This window comes from Delphinapterus leucas, chromosome 2 (genome assembly GCF_059928025.1).
Source record: "Delphinapterus leucas isolate spDelLeu-1000000601 "Yukka" chromosome 2, BTC_Dleu_Yukka2, whole genome shotgun sequence".
NCBI lineage: Eukaryota > Metazoa > Chordata > Mammalia > Artiodactyla > Monodontidae > Delphinapterus > Delphinapterus leucas.
This window is the reverse complement of record NC_143130.1, coordinates 150,054,511-150,071,359: the sequence shown is the minus strand read 5'-3', so window position 1 is coordinate 150,071,359 and position 16,849 is coordinate 150,054,511. Positions and strand designations below refer to the sequence as shown.

At 41.4% G+C, this 16,849-nt stretch overlaps 1 protein-coding gene across 2 annotated transcripts; it reads left to right on the top strand.

Annotated features, from left to right (window-relative positions):
• The first annotated feature begins 959 nt into the window (after window positions 1-959).
• Window positions 960-12,499, top strand: LOC111173305 (disintegrin and metalloproteinase domain-containing protein 20-like). 2 transcript variants are annotated; one of them, XR_016392209.1, is made up of 2 exons: window positions 960-7,997; window positions 10,152-12,499. XR_016392209.1 is itself a non-coding variant. In XM_089907892.1 (1 exon), the coding sequence occupies exon 1, from the start codon at window positions 1,435-1,437 to the stop codon at window positions 3,646-3,648; it is 2,214 nt and encodes a 737-aa protein (XP_089764018.1). In that variant the 5' UTR covers window positions 1,423-1,434; the 3' UTR covers window positions 3,649-12,499. The 2 variants fall into 2 exon arrangements, 1 of the variants encoding a protein (XP_089764018.1); XM_089907892.1 differs by having other exon boundaries at window positions 1,423-12,499.
• Window positions 12,500-16,849: the final 4,350 nt, after the last annotated feature.

The window sequence follows — 16,849 nt, the reverse complement described above, 5'->3', positions numbered from 1 at the left end:
TTTCTAGTCTTCCGCTCAAAACTCTTCCAATCTCTATCCAATACCTAGTTCCATGCCATTCACACAATTTCAGGTAACTGTTACCTACAACAGTACTTCCAGGAACCGATTTTATGTTATATTATGTTAAGGCAGGAAAACACCATTATTGGGTGACTTATACAAAAGAGAACTTTATTTCTCAGTTCTGGAGGCCAGTAAGTCCAAGATCAAGGCACCATCAGATTTAGTATCTGGTGAGAAGCACTTCCCGGCTCATAAATGACATCTTCTCACCATAACCACACAGGGTAAAAGGGGTGAAGGATCTCTCTGAGTCCTCTTCTATAAAAGCACTAATCACCTTCCAAAGACCCCACCTGCTAATACCACCACCTTGGGGGTGAGGATTTCAAACGTTCATCTTGAGCACGTCCCAATCAAGATTCAGAAGTTTCCCATCACTCCAGAAACTTCCCTCCATCCCTCCCTTGCCTCACATCAGGAAAACAGTGATTTAAATTCTATTCCCCTATATTACTTTGGACTATTCCAGAACTTCATACAAATGAAGTCCTATATAAAGTTTCTTTGGTCTGATTTCTTTCTATCATCATAATATCTATGAGATAGATACATCCATGTTCTTACACATGGTGGAAACTTGTTCAGATTTACTGAGGATTATCCCACTGAATGAATATGCCATTTTGTTTGCCATTCATCTATTGAGTACTGGTTGTTTGTTTCCAGTCTCTGGAATAAACTTGTGAATAATGCTGCTATGAATATCCACATACGAATCGCTGTGGGGAACGTCCTATGGCTGGAATCACTGAGACGTAGGGCAAGTATAAGTTTAACTTTATTAGAAACTATTATTATCTACCCTACCTTTTCTACTCGTGACACTATTTATTCTTTTGTTCCGTTAATCACCCCCAACACATTCCATTTTTATAAAGTATGAGAGAATCTGATTCTTTCCTCAAAATTCTTACAAAAAGAAGCTTCCACTCTCCTCTCCATTTCGTAATTTCTTAATTACGAATTGAAGCCTTGTCTCATTTTGGTTTCAGGGAAAAAATGTCAATCACTGTCTTAAAATTGCACAACACCCACTGATTCTTCCCCTGTGACTTCTCCAAGAGACGGTGGGACCATTCAGCCCAAGCTATACACTCCATTTTTCCTAATTTCTCCCATGTTTCCTCCTCTCTAAGAGCCCTGTGCCAGGATCCCCAGGATCACTTAGCACAGCCCCTCCCCCTCATGAATACACCATTGTTATGTAAGAGCTGCCCCCTCCCTCCTGCACCTCTCTGGGGATGCCCAGCCTCCAGCCTCTCTCTGCTCTCCTCAGGACTAGACTGCTGTTTAGGAGTTGCTGTTGCAGGGATAGTCTTGCCTGCCTCCCGCTGGAGTGGATTTCTTTGGTCACAGGCTTCCTCACTCATGGGGCCTGCCTGGGCCCAGGCCCACCTGGCAGGTGATCTCTGGCTGCCTCTGCTCTGGCTGCTCCTGTTTCCGACCTGCTGCTCCCATGACCCCCCAGGTTGGCGCTTCACTTCCTCTGAAATTGTGATCCCCAGGAAGGTGTCCCACAGAGTGCGTGGAGCCGCAACACAAGGCCAGCTCTCCTACAAGGTTCGTTTCAGTGGCCAAAGACACGTGCTTCATATGAGAGTCAAGAAGAGCTTGCTGCCCAGGCATTTTCCTGTTATCACCGATAACGACCAAGGCGCCATGCAGGAGGACTACCCTTTTATCCCCCGAGACTGTTACTACTTTAGCTACCTGGAAGGGGTTCCTGGGTCCATGGGCACACTGGACACCTGCTATGGGGGTCTGCGTGGGATGCTGCAGGTGGATGACTTCACTTACGAAATCAAACCACTGGAGGCTTCTTCCAAATTCGAGCATGTGATTTCTCAGCTTGTGTCGCAAAAAACACCAGCAGAGGATGCAAAATGTAAGATTGAAAGGAAAGATACAAATCAAGCATATGAGGAGGCGATGATTGCTGAGATACCTAGAGCAGCTCCTGCGTATTTGTGGTGGCCGCATAGGAAATACTTAAAAATTCACTACACAGTTTCTAACTCATTAGTTGTTCGGAACCCTAATCATACACGTATAATAGAGAATGTAGTGATTATAAACAACATATTGCATAGCATTTTCTACCAGGGTCAACTTCAGGTTTTGATTCGTCTTATGTGCATATGGGATGGCATGGATAGGATAGATTTATACAATTGGCGTAGTGCTGAAGCTGCAGTAACTGACTTTGGTTTATGGAAATGGTGGGGATGGTATACACAAATTCCTCATGATACTTCAATGCTTTTCACAGGACATAAAATCGCTGGGTCCTCATATTATAGCAGCCATGAAGGAATATGCAACCCCAATTGGGGAGCATCGTTTGTATTTGTTTCAAATTATCACATATTTTTAGCTTCAACTGTTGCAGCACATGCAATAGGTCATGTTCTGGGCTGTGTACACGATGGTCCAGGTTGTCACTGTTTTCGAAGAGATCACTGCATCATGGCTCCTGAGCCTGGTCTTCTAGATATGATGAGCAATTGTACATATAGCCAACTGCATCAGCGGGTTTCTATGTGGGATCCTTGTTTGAGTATACCAAATGTACCATACCGTAATTTTCCTTATGTAGCTCCTCGCTGTGGTGACAAGATCATAAATCAGAGGGAAGAATGTGACTGTGGCACCTTAAAAGACTGTGCTAGGGATCCGTGTTGTCAGAACCATTGTGTCCTCACCAATGGCAGTGATTGCAATGAAGGAAGTTGCTGTGTTAAGTGTAAATATGCTCAACCTGGAACTCTTTGCAGAGATACTCTTGGTATTTGTGATTTACCAGAATACTGTAACGGGGCAACGCATGTTTGTCCAGCTGACACTTATATCCAGGATGGAACCCCATGTTCGCCATTAGCTGTTTGTGTGAAGGGAAACTGTAGTGACCGTGATATGCAGTGTCAAGCCCTCTTTGGCTATAAAGTAAAAGATGCTGCACCAGCATGCTATAAAACATTGAATATCATAGGTGACCGATTTGGGAACTGTGGTGTGAAGTTGCTTCGAGGAGGAGGAAACCCTGTAAAATGTGAACAAGATGATGTTCTGTGTGGAATGCTGCACTGTGCTAATGTGAAGGAACTTCCTGGTGGCGGGGAGCACACTACATTTCATCATATAGTAGTACAAGATATTAAACCAGAAAGCTGCTTTGGGTACGATGCCCACTTTGGGACAGACTCACCAGAAATGGGGCTTGTAGTGGATGGTGCATCATGTGGTCCAGGATCATACTGTAAGGACCAAAATTGTACTTTTTTTCAAGACATGGGTTTTGACTGTGATGTCAAGATGTGCAATTACAGAGGGGTATGCAACAACCGAAGACATTGTCACTGTCAGCAAGGCTGGAAACCACCAAATTGTAGCGAGAAAGGACCAGGTGGCAGTGTAGATAGTGGCCCCCCACCTGACAGAGAAATAGGTATTCGAGCCAGGCTACTAGTGAATATAAACAGAGGAATAGCTCTACTGCTTCTTCGTCTTTTCCTTCTTTTGCTTTCAGCGGTGATAGGTGCCTTTTTCTATGGAAAACGAAAAATAAACTGTTGGAAAAAATAACCCCTTGAACCCAAGTAAATACAAACTGGAACACACAAAATGGAGAAAATTACTTTGGCACTTACTGGAAGAAATGATCGACAATCACTCTTACAGGATTAATTACGTAATTCTATAACTCTTCCCAAGTTGTTATCTTGAAATAAAATGACTTGGCAATTTAAAAAGGGTCTGTGTGGTTAAATGCATTTAATATTTTAGATCTGGTCGTAGTCTTACTACTCCTGTAGCTGATAGTGGGAACTGTTAGATTCAACAACAAGAGGACTTATACTTATTTATGTTGTGCATACTAAAGTTTCACAGGTATGCCTGTAGCACTCCTTGTTTGAACCGGTATGCACTTGTTTAATAGTTTATTAGACTTCCCCTTAGTTGATTATGTACTAGATTTGTGTTATTGGTTCATGTTTTTGCTAGTGTTAAATAAGCCTAACATAAAAGATAGCCTAAAAGACACCTTGACAGATACAGTAGGAAGATCAAAAATTTTGGGTCATAAGTGCATGAATATCAACAGTAGTTCAACAACCTGCTAAGTATGTGATCTTGTCCAAAGTCATAGGCTTTCAGAGGATCAAGGTTATATCTGACATGTTACACTGAGAGATGAAATGTACTTTTCTGGGGTTTTGTGATGGTCCAAAGAAAGGCCCTAAGAAGGGCCTGGAATATGTTAGGCACTTAATAATTGCTGACTCTTTCATTCTCATTATTATCTTGGGTAGTGCTAAAACAGAAGTATTCCAAGTATAAGGACTTTGGCATTTGATATCTTTTATTGTAAAACCATCACACAAGGAGCCATTGATCACTGATTTATCACTTCTTATGGGCCCTAGTTATTAATGTCATACCATCTCATATTTAAAATCCTAGGAATTGCCTAAGCACAGCCTGTCTATAAAGTACAGGATGGAACTGCGTGCCTGACGTATAATATGTACAGGAACAAAAACTTACATAAAAGGAAACAGGAAGCAATCGCTTCACCAGAGAGTATTAGAAGCAGGTCTCATAAGTGAGATGTGTTATATTCGTGCTATTAAAATGTCCCAGACGTTGGATCAAATCCCTTTCTAAATATGGAGTCCAGATGAGGGTAGGTACCTAAGGGAAGAGGAAGGATGCAGCAGTAGAGAATCAATGGGATTGCCACTCTGTGACATTTTAATTTGTCCAACTTTTATAGAGTTCTCTTAGGCAGCATTTCTTGTCCACAGAGCTTATCCAGTAGAGTAATCTGGATCTTCATCCTTGACAGGTCTGAGACCCAGTTTACCATACCCTTGTCAAACATATGTTACTGCATTCGCTCTTTGCACCAATATCTATTAAAATAGAAGTTGGATGACCATTTACGAACATGGTTACTTCTCCTTGATCCAAAGGCTCCTGATGAAGACAAAGTATCTTTCTTCCTGTGGGTCGGGGTGATTTTGTTTCAAATTAGCAGTCCATTTGCCAAAAGGTGAAAACTGTGGCCCCTGTAGCTTCTTTTCTCTATTTCTATTTTTCTGATATCTACTCATGTCCTTATTGGTCTTTTTGCACCGGTGAAGGACCTTTTGTTTCCCTCAAGGTGTTTAATTTGTAGTACCCTACAGTCAATTGTGTATGTTTTCTCTTTGGTTACCAGGCTATCTCCAAAATCTTGACCTAAGTGTTTTACCCTGAGGATGAGTGTGAACCCCAGTCTATTTTATGTTTCTAAACAACATTTGATATTCCAGGTATAGGCCATACTTTTAAAAGGTGGCTGTCTTGTGTTAAGGTCCAACATGGGTATTCCTTAAAATCAGTTTCTAATTGGTGCCAGATATGTGAGACTGAATCATTACAGCCAAGTTAACGTGGTTGGATTATTCCCAGTCAAATAAGGGCAGACACGCTCAGGGATAGCCTTAGAAGATTTTTTTTTCCTATTGCTAGGGCTATGGCATATCAAGAAAGGGTGAAGTTCCAGAACAAAGGTAAGTGGGAGCACCAGAAGGTGAAGAAGAGAATCAAGGGGGCAGAAAGGAAAACAGGGGTAAGGATAGGAGGAAGGTGACAAAGGAGTGGGGTTGTGAGACACACAAACATAGGTAGACATAGAAAGACAAGGTCTCTGGGACAGGAAGAAGCAATGTGAAAGTTGTATACTAGGGGTCACAGAATATTAGAATCTGTTCAAAATCTTTCCTTTCTTGGCTTCTTTGTACCAACTTGCTCTCAGAGAGACAGCAATGAGCTGTCCTGAAGAGGGATCTTAGTTCCCTGCCCAGGAATTGAACTTGGGTAGCCTGGGTGAAAAGCCAGGAATCCTAACCACTAGACCACCAGGGGCTACAGGCTAGAAGCAAAGTCCCCATGGCTCTTGCCCCATTTGAAAGCAAGAATGTTTTAAGGAGGCAAAAACTGCAAAAACAGGTACAAAGTTTATTATTAGAGGCACAGCTCAATAAGTGGGAGAGCACCGGAGAAAGAGTTTGTTTATTTAATACTGAAGCAAGACAGAAATACACACCCAGAGAGAAAGGAGAGAAGGGGTGTGGGTGTCCTCTCTAATCTAATGAGGAGCGCAGTAAAGAGGTGATTTAAATCACTTATATAGGATGGTTCTTCCGGGTCTTTGTTTACCTTTGGTCAATCATCTTGTTGCTTCTTTCACACCTGACCTGTCCTAGGACCCTCCCCAACATGCACGTGCAACTTTTTGCTAAGATGGATCCCACCGCAGAGGCCCCTGGGGGTATGTCCACAGATTATTAGGGGGTGGCGCCCCTCCCTTTTTGACCCCCAAGGAGCCTTCCTGCGCATGTGCAGACAGGGAAGTTTTCCTTGACCTCAGCAGTGGTCATCTTATCTCTTTACTTCAGCAGAGCTCAGCTTCTGCCACTAGCTTTATCCTTGGAGTGTCTGGGGGGAGAACAAAGCTTCACTTTTACTCCACTTGACAAACACCAGCTGTGCAGCCCAGGGGCCCATCTATCTCTACCTCAAACTGAGGTAGACTGCCCATGGTGTGATGGCTATTCTAATGCCCTTTCTTCTAAGGTGCCACACACACAAGTCTGACATGCCCAAGAAACCAAAGGGCCACTACAGTTTGAGATCGTACTCAATGAAACCATGCAACTTTGAGAAGAAATTAATAGAGTAAGGACCTTTCTGTCAGACCATATTTCTAGAGCAAATCTGACCAGCAGTTTGGGTAAAAGAGGAGTTTCCCCGGGTAAAAGAAGTCTGAGGTAGAAAGAGGGACATGACCTACCTTAGGAAAAATGCCTAATTCTTTGCTTGTCCAAAATTCTCCAGAAAGCAGAAGAAAATTACTGACCTCAGTCTGACAAAAGGTTGACCTTCAAGAGATGGTCATGGCCCCGCAACTCCAACTATGAAGAAACAAACAAAAAAACCAAAAACAAACAAAAAATAATAAGAAGAGAAGGAGGACTTACCTCCACACCAAAGCTCAGTTGATCGGTTCTGTTTTTGACCCCACCAGGCAGTGCTGGAAATTCTTCCACCTTCTCCCAAGCAATGGCACCAACTTTTTTTTTTTTTTTAAAGATTTCTGTGACTCCAATAGAGGGTAAAGCCTTCACTGAGTTGAGGCATAACAGAGAACAACAGCAGACCAGGTGGCTTCACAGCTGAAGCAGGCTCAGGGTTTCTGTAAGAGGAAGAATTGGAGGAACTGTCCTATATTTTAACTTCAGCAGCAGTTTCACCTTTAACCAAGACGAGTGCCTGAGGCACTTTCCTGTTATCCTGCCCCTTGAAGGAGTCCCGATAACCAACAGAACACTATTGCTGAGAACTGTTTCTGCAATCCTTGTGGTAGTTTTAGATACTCATGAGGTATGAGTATAAGAATGGAGAAAGTAGATGGGGAAGAGCACAACATACAGGAAAAACAGGAGACTTTCTATATTGTTTGTTAAAAAATTTTGCATCTTTATCCTCGAGGAGTCTGAGACCTCTCAGGCCAAGATTGTTGCACAAGTCCATTCCAGTTACCATTGCCCAAGCAAGGGAGTTCCAGGAGTCTGGCAAGAGTATCACCTGGGTTCCAAAGGTAATCCTCCAAGCCTCTACTGAGGAATAGCAGCCTTAACTCCCCTGCTACTGCGGGTCAATGACTCCATCCATAATGGTGACTCCTGTTCTCACAAGCTAGTCTTTGGACATATGATGACTGAGAGGCCTTGATGGCCACTGTACCTTGCAGTTCCATGGCATTCATGCTGTATCCCTGGCAAAAGTGCATTCTCTGTAGACCAAGACCTACCTACAGCCCTGGAGAATACACAGTTGCTGGGAGGACAAGCAGAAAAACCACCAGTGGATCATTAAGAGTCATGGTAAGTAGGGCCACCCAACTTCTACTCCTTGCTTCCCGATCCCATATATTCCTCATAATGGATATACAGTACCATGTAGCAGTCTTTGATTGAACATACACACTGTACCCTGAAGGATGGCACTCTATCCTTCCAGGATATTGTCTCTGAGCTGATGTTTCGGCTGTGCCTTCAGTAGCTCATTGCAGTGCAGTGTGCGGGTGGTTGCCAGTGAATATTTGATGTGATGCAAACAATGGATTCCATTGGGATGGGCCCATTCCTTTACCTCATTCACTGAAGGCTGAGGTCTCTGTTCACGTCCTAAGCCATGTGGGACTCCATGGTTAAAGATCACACATTTCATAAGCAAGCCCCCAATACTGATGCTGGCTGTGGCTCTGCAGGCACAAAAGGCTACTTATCACATCTAGAATTGCTATCTGTTCTTGCGAGGACCAAATGCTGGCCCTTCCAGATTGGAAGGGGCCCACGGTAGTTGACTTCCCACCAGTTAACTGCTAGGTCTTCTTGAGAAATAATGACTTCTCAGGACTTCAGCAATGATCTTTGTTGTTGGCAAGTTGGACATTTAGAGACGGTAGTACCTGGACTGACGTTCTTGGCAAGTGGGAGTCTATGCTATTGAACTCACTGTAGCCATTACGTCTGCCACCATGGCCACTCTGTTCATGTGCCCATTGTGCCAGTTCCATGGTGGTTAATGGTGAAGATTGTCTAATGTTGATTGGCTGAGTCATTTTGTCTGCCTGGTTGCTCAGGGCCTTTTCCAGGATGGAAGCTTCTTGATAGGCATGAAGCTGTGCTACAAAAATCCAATCAAAAATGTGCAGAAGGCCTACATGGACATTTCTCCAAAGAAGACATACAGATGGCCAAGAAGCATATGAAAAGATGCTCAACATCGCTAATTATTAGAGAAATGCAAATCAAAATCACAATGACGTATTGCCTCACAACTGTCAGAATGACCATCATTAAAAAGTCTACAAATGATAAATGCTGGAGAGGATGTGGGGGAAAGGGAACCCTTGTACACTGTTGGTGGGCATGTAAATTGGTGCAGTCACCATGGAAAGCAGTATGGAGATTCCTTAAAAAGCTAAAAATAGAACTACCATAAGATTCAGCAATTCCACTCCTGGGTATATGTCCGGATAAAATGAAAACACTAATTCAAAAATATACACGCACCCCAATGTTCATAGCAGCACTATTTACAATAGCCAAGACATGGAAACAACCCACATGCCCATCTATAGACGATTGGTTTAAGAAGATACGGTACGTGGGACTTCCCTGGTGGTCCAGGGGTTAAGACTCTGCTCTGCCAGCACAGGGATCACAGGTTCGACCCCTGTTAGGGTAACTAAGATCCCACATGCTGTGTGGCATGGCCAAAAGATTTTTTTAAAAAACTGTGGTATGTGTATACACTGGAATAGTACTCAGCCATAAAAATGAAATATTGCCATTTGCTGCAACATGGATGGACCTAGATAATATTATACTAAGTGAAGTAAGTCAGGCAGAAAAAAGACAAACATTATATGATATCACTTACATGTGGAGTCTAAAAAATAATACAAATGAATCTATATGCCAAACAGAAACAGACTCACAGACATAGAAAACAAACGTATGGTTACCAAAGGGAGAAGGGAGGGAGTGGAGGGATAAATTAGGAGTATGGGATTAACAGATACAAACTACTATACACAAAATAGATAAGCAAAAGGGATTTACTATATAGTACAGGGAACTCTATTCAATATCTTCTAAGAACCTATAATGGAAAATAATCTGCACCATATAGAGATAGATAGATAGATACATATAGAGATATATAGAAATATATATCTGAATCATTTTGCTATAAACTGAAACTAACATAATATTGTAAATCAACTATACTTAAAAAAGAAAATCTTCACACTTCCTGATTGCAGCTATATGAGCAGCCACAGAGCTCTACCCTAGAACACCTTTTTCTCTGACACTCTAGTCCTTTTTATTTCAGGCCCTGACCAGCTCACAAGGCTCTTAGCCACCTGAAGTAGTCTAATTGGAGACCTTCCACATAAGGTAGACGACCAAGGTACTAGCCATAAAACTGCCCCAGAATATTATTTTTTGTTATTTCTCTCTTTTTAGAGTCATCCTTGAAGAGGAATGTTATGCAGTCATCTTCCATGTTTGGTTTGAACCCACATACCAAGCCTACCCAACCATACACCAAAGTCAGGCATTTTATTCCTCATTTAGCTGACTGAACAAAACCCCCATGTGGGCATATATGGAAGCTGAGTGAAGTGACTGGTGAAACCATGGTGAGTGATATGATGACTTCAAATACCCGCTCATACAACGTACACATGTCTTCTCCTCTTGTATGAGCTTGGTATTGGATGTTCTATTTTGAGGTTGCTGTGAAATGCTGCCAGATCCATCTGATTTTATGGATCGCCAGGCCCAGAGAAACCTAGCTGATACACAATGATTCAGGGCACGTGCTCATATGGGGCCACATGGACTAAAAGCTCACTTTGCTCAGGTTCCCCCAATGCACAGAGAGCTGTTTCTCCATAGTCTGATGGCATGGCCTCATTACAAAACCCTACGGCCTACGTTGTGATTCTCCTTTGGGGCCTGCCACAGATTCCACACCACATCTTTACCCCTACCACCAGTTTCCCACAGGGTCAAAGACATCAGCCGTGCAGACTTTATGGCCCAAATTATGGCTTCTGCTTACACAGGCTAGCAAGAAAGCAAGGCCCTTTCTTGCCTTGTGTTCCTACTCAAAGATGGCCACCTTCATTATCATCCAGCATCATATTCATAGGTGTGAAATGTTTGCTTCAGTAATGCAAAGAAGCATATATATCAGCCAGCACCTTCCTTGTGGTAAGGAAGGCACCATGAAGCAATTTGCCTTTACTCTCAGGGTATGTCTGAATATTACCTATACCACTGTAAACCTAAATACTCCGATAATGTGAATTGTCCCTGAATCTTTGTAAGGTTTATCTCCTAACCTTGCAATGTATATCTCCTTATAAGACCTCTGATGAACTAACCAACTCACGTTCGCCTGGTCCCATCAGCATGATGCTCTTGATATAATGAATCAGTACGATGTCCTCTGTATGTTCTGAGGGTCTAAATCTGTTCAGATAATATGCCAGATGTAGAAAGGTGGACGTGGCCCTGGAGGCAAATATACAAATATGGTTATCCATGCCACATGAATGCTACCTTCTTTTGATGCTTTTTTCTGATCCAAATAGAAATTAAGTAGTTAACCAAATCAATGGCTGCATGCTATGCGCCTGAGGCCATTTTAATATCCTCTAGCAATGATAGTATATCTGACATAGCAGCCACAATAAGACATTATACTTGGGAGAGTTGGTTATCTATAATCACTCATTTGGATCGAGAAGTTTCCTGTAAAGGCTGGATTGGTGATTTCAATGGTGATGTGAAACGTATAACCACTACTGCTTCTTTTAGTCTTTAATGGTGACGCTTGTGTCTACCTTCCCATGGTGAACACAATTCTAGTTGTTTCTCTATCCCTATCATATTGTCTCCCAAGGAAATGGTTGTAGGTTTCTTGGGGAAAGGACTGGGAGAATCACTACATAATCTATTTGTCATGATGTTGATATGTCCTTCCTCCTAGGAGCACAGCGATCTCTTTAGTCAACAGATTCTGTATTTGAAAATTAGCTTTGCCACATGAACTGAGCAGGCATCACTATTTTTTTTTTTTTTTGGTGCAACCATTCTCAGTTTCCTGCTCCTCCCACTTTGCCTTCTTCTGATTATAGATGTTAAGCAGCACTCTCTGGCTACTCATCTGTTTGTCTTAGAATGACATTGTCTGTTAGCACCTCAGAAGTCCTTAGGTGAAAGGTAAATCACTTCAGCAGCCCCTCCAATATTGGCAATTTTGATGCTAATTCTGGTCCCGTAGTTTCAGGCTCTTAAGTGCAGCCCCTGACCTCTGTTACTTGGGAGAACTCATTATCCTCAGAGCTCTTAACAAACACTGGTCTGTGACAGTGTATCATCAGACTGTTCTACAGATGAGGGACTCAACTGAACCCCTTAAAGATGATGTTGCCCCTTGCACCAGTACATTTTAAATAATTTGTATTGATGTATAATTGACATATAACATTCTGTTAGTTTTAGGTGTACATCACTAATCATTAGGGATATTAAACACTTGTCAGAATGGCTATCATCAAAAAGGCAACAAATAACAAGTGTTGGCAAGATGTGGAAAAAAGGGAACCCTCGTGCACTGTTATTGGGAATGTAAATTGGTGCAGCCACTATGGAAAAGAGTATGGAGGTTCTTCAAAAAATGAAAACTAGAACTACTGTACAATCCAGCAGTTCCCTTCCTGGTTACTTATCCTGAGAAAATGAAAATACTAATTTGAAGAGATAAATGTACCCCAATGTTCATTGCAGCATTATTTACAATAGCCAAGATAGGGGGGCAACCTAAGAGTCCACCCATAGTTGAATAGATAAAGAAGATGTGATATATATATATATATATATATGTATATATATATGTGGTATGCATTATATATATATATATATATATACACACACAATACATCTATAAAGTAAAATATTACTTAGCCATAAAAAAGAATGAAACCTTGTCATTTGTGGCAACATGAATGGGCTTAAAGGGTATTATGCTTAGTGAAACAAGTCACCCAAAGAATGACAAATACTATATGATTTCACTTGTATGTGAAATCTAAAAATCAAGACAGGGCTTCCCTAGTGGTGCAGTGGTTAAGAATCCGCCTGTCAATGCAGGGGACATGGGTTCAATCCCTGGTCTGGGAAGATCCCACATGCCGTGGAGCAACTAAGCCTGGGTACCACAACTACTGAACCTGTGCTCTAGAGCCTGCAAGCCACAACTACTGAGCCCGCGCACCACAGCCATTGAAGCCTGTGTGCCTAGAGCCCATGCTCTGCAACAAAGAGAAGCCATCACAATGAGAAGCCCACACACTGCAACGAAGAGTAACCCCTGCCCGCCGCAACTAGAGAAAGCCCACGCACAGCAACGAAGACCCAATGCAGCCAAAAATAAAAACAATAAATAAATTTATAAAAAATAAAAATAAATAAAAATCAAGACAAATGAACAAACATAACAAAATAGAAACATAGTCATAGATACAGAGAACAGATGGTTGCCAGAGGGGAGGCAGGGGAGGAGAGATTGAGAGGTAGAAACTTCCAGTTACAGAACTAGTGAGTCATGGCTATGACACGTACTCTGTGGAGTATATAGTCAATAATCATGTAATGTCTTTGCATGGTGACAGATGGTAAGTAGACTTACCATGGTGATCATTTTGAAACGTATAGAAATATGGAATCACTGTGCTATATACCAGGAACTAATATAGCGTTGTTGGTCAATTATACCTCGAAACAAACAAACAAACTCACAGAAAACGAGATCAGATCTGTGCTTACCGCAGGCAGGGTTGTGGGGACGGATGAAGGTAGTCACAAAGTACAAACTTCCAGTTTTACAATAAGTAAATCCAAGATTGTAGTGTACCACAGGATAAATATAATTAACACTGCTGTGTGTTATATGTGAAAGTCGTTAAGAGAGTAAATCCCGAGGTCTCATCACAAGGAAAATATAATTTTTTCTAATTGTTTAATATTGTATCTTTACGAGATGGATGTTTACTAAACTTATTGTGGTAATCATTTCATGATGTAAGTTACATCATTATGCTGTACACTTATACAGAGCTGTTTTTCAATTACATCTCAATAAAATTGGAAGAAAGCATTGTAATTAAAAAATATAAAATAAAAATTGTATAGAGAAAACTTTTAAAAAATTAAATAAATAAAGTGAAGGAGGCTCACCTGCTTATATTAAAGCATCAGCCTGAGGAGCACACATCTAATTTAACACATACATCTGGGAGCCTGCTGGAATACTCTCCAGGGACAGAGACTGGCGGGTGCCATCTTTGCACTCTCCCTTTGCCATGCTCCAGAGCACCAGTTTCTCCTGGAAGGGACCTTTTACATGAGTCTGCTGCCCAGATCTTTGCAGCTGCTGCCAAAGGCATGCGTCTTAACTGCATGGCTCTGGAGGCCAGGGGAGTTTGCGTTCCTGTCCCATGAGACTGTAATAACTGATGTCACCTAGAAAGGAGCTCATACCCCTCTGTCTGGCACCCAGATATTTGTGGCTGCTGCCAGGAGACACCTCTACATTGCCTGGCTCTGGAGGACAGTGGGGCTTATGATCTTGGGTCCCACAGGATTGTAGCCAAGAGAGAAAGGGTTCTTAAACAGCTACCACCCCCAGGACACAGCAAAAGGCAACAGACCCAAATGCTTGGTCTGTCTGTGAAGGAAGCCTATTAACTAACCATTATGACTGCGACCTGAGGGGCAGGCCTCTAACTAAACATTCATCTAAGGGCTGACTCTAATCCTTTTCAGAGACCTTGGAGGGCGGGCACTATTTTAAGCTCTCCCTCTGCTACACTCCAGTGCACCAGTGTCTCCTGGAGGGGAGTTTTACTCCACCACACTGCTGGTGACTTAGTTTTTTATGTCTGGTGGCCTGGTTTTTGCAGCTGCCACCCATGGGACACCCCTTGTTCACCTGGCTCTGGGGGACAGTGAGGGGGTGGGGTGGCTTGTATTCCCATCTCTCCCCTGCTTAGAAATCCCCTAGAAGTTTCCAGCTCCCCTTTAACATCTAGCTTCTCCACCCATCAGTCCATTCTAATACCAACTACTGACTCATTTATGCTTCTTTTCAAATTTGCCTTATTTTCTCATTATCACTCTAGACTCCAATCCTTCCTCTTGGGTTTCTAAATTTTCCCTGGGCATCCACTCTGGGGCTCCACAAAAAGTGATACTTTTTGTTTGAGGGATACCCAACATATGTAGACAGTAAAGAACTTTGCACCTAGGGAGGACATAAAGGACAAGCCATAAGGGCTTAAATTCTTCCAGAAACCTTCAAACAACTGGCAAAGGAAGTTGATATCAGGTCTGTGATCATACGGTGCTGGGGAAAAGGCTCTTGAAACCATGAAATGGTAAATTCCTTTAAGGAACCAGTAAAAGTACCTATATAATAGTCCCCAAGAAGATCTTAATAGAGGAGGAATAAAATTTTGCACTAGACTTTCTTAAAATTAATTAATTAGTTAATTAATTTTTGGCTGCGTTGGGTCTTTGTTGCTGTGCGTTGCTTTACTTGTGGTGACATGGGCTATTCTTTCGTTGTGGTGGCAGGCTTGTCATTGTGGTGGCTTCTCTTGTTGCGGAGCACAGGCTCTAGGTGCGCGGGCTTAGTAGTTGTGGCTCACGGGCTCTAGAGTGCAGGCTCAGTAGTTGTGGCGTGCGGGCTTAGTTGCTCCCCGGGCAAGTGGGATCTTCCCGGACCAGGGATCGAATTCGTGTTCCTTGCATTGGCTGGAGGATTCTTAAAAACTGCGCCACCAGGGAAGCCCCTGCACTAGACTTTTGCAAGATATGGTTTGGCTCAATTAACGTGAATGTTTCCTCCTGTGTCACAGCCAACTGCCTAGTTCTTCTTAACGGTAAATTTCCAATTTCCATAGTAATTGTTATATTCGACTTTTAAATGATCATTTATGTTTTATCACCAAAACATCAATTTATCTAGCTGTTCAATTGATTTACTATAATAGACTATAATTTGAAATTCTCATGTAATCATTTTTATTTTCTTTTACACGTTTTTATTTTCTGCCTCATCCCTAACATTAATTTTCTTCCCTTAATCTATTAATTGATTCTTTGTACTAACCAGCTTTTGGTTTTGTTGATCCATTCTTCTGGTTTTGTTTGTTTTCCATTTCTTTTATCTTAGCTTTTCTTTTGACTAATTCTCTCTTTATACTTTCTCTTGGTTCTTCTTTTTCTTTTTTTGTAAGTCGGATATTTATTTTCTGTCATCTTAAATAATAGATTTCATATGAAATTTTTTTCCTTTTTATTACTTGCCACATAACTTATAATTTCTATTTTGATACCGTTTTTGACTTGGGGGGTTATGCAAAGTAGTATTACTAATAGTGTTATAGATCTTAAAAGTTCTCAACACAAGGAAAAAATATTGTAACTATATGAGATGATGTATGTTAATTTATTGTGGTAATCATTTCACAATATATATGTATATCCAGTTGTTATGTTGTTCACATTAATCTTATATAATGTTACATGTCAATTTATCTCAATAAAACTGAAAAAAAATTAAATTAAAAAAAAGTGTTACATGATTTTGAAGTGGCACTTTAGTAAGCAGATTTACTTTTGAGGTGTCAAGTTCTATTTTTATTGGATGTGCATTGTGTTTTGATGTATAGGAAACTTTATAGTACAATGATATTTGACTTGTTTTTTAACCGGAGCAACAGATGTCACTCAAGCACTTAAAGCACACATACAGATAGGCCATTTTTTTTTAATGGTTTCCTTTCCAAAAAGTTTATCTTCAGATTAAAATACACTTTACTTGCCCTGGATTCAAAGATTTGTCTTTACATTTCTAAATATGTTTTTCTGCAAAGGTTTGTAAACATAAATTTCAATAGATAAAATCCTGTTTCACCATTGACTTATATCATAAAAGCACACATTCACCTGTTCAGAAAGGAAGCCCTGGTTAGCTTAATTGACAGTATTCAGAAAGCTTTCAATGGGCTTTATAGTCCCATGGCAATTGGAAAGTTAGAATTTTCCTGATTTTCTCTACTTCATGAAACTTGTTTTTAACCAAGGTA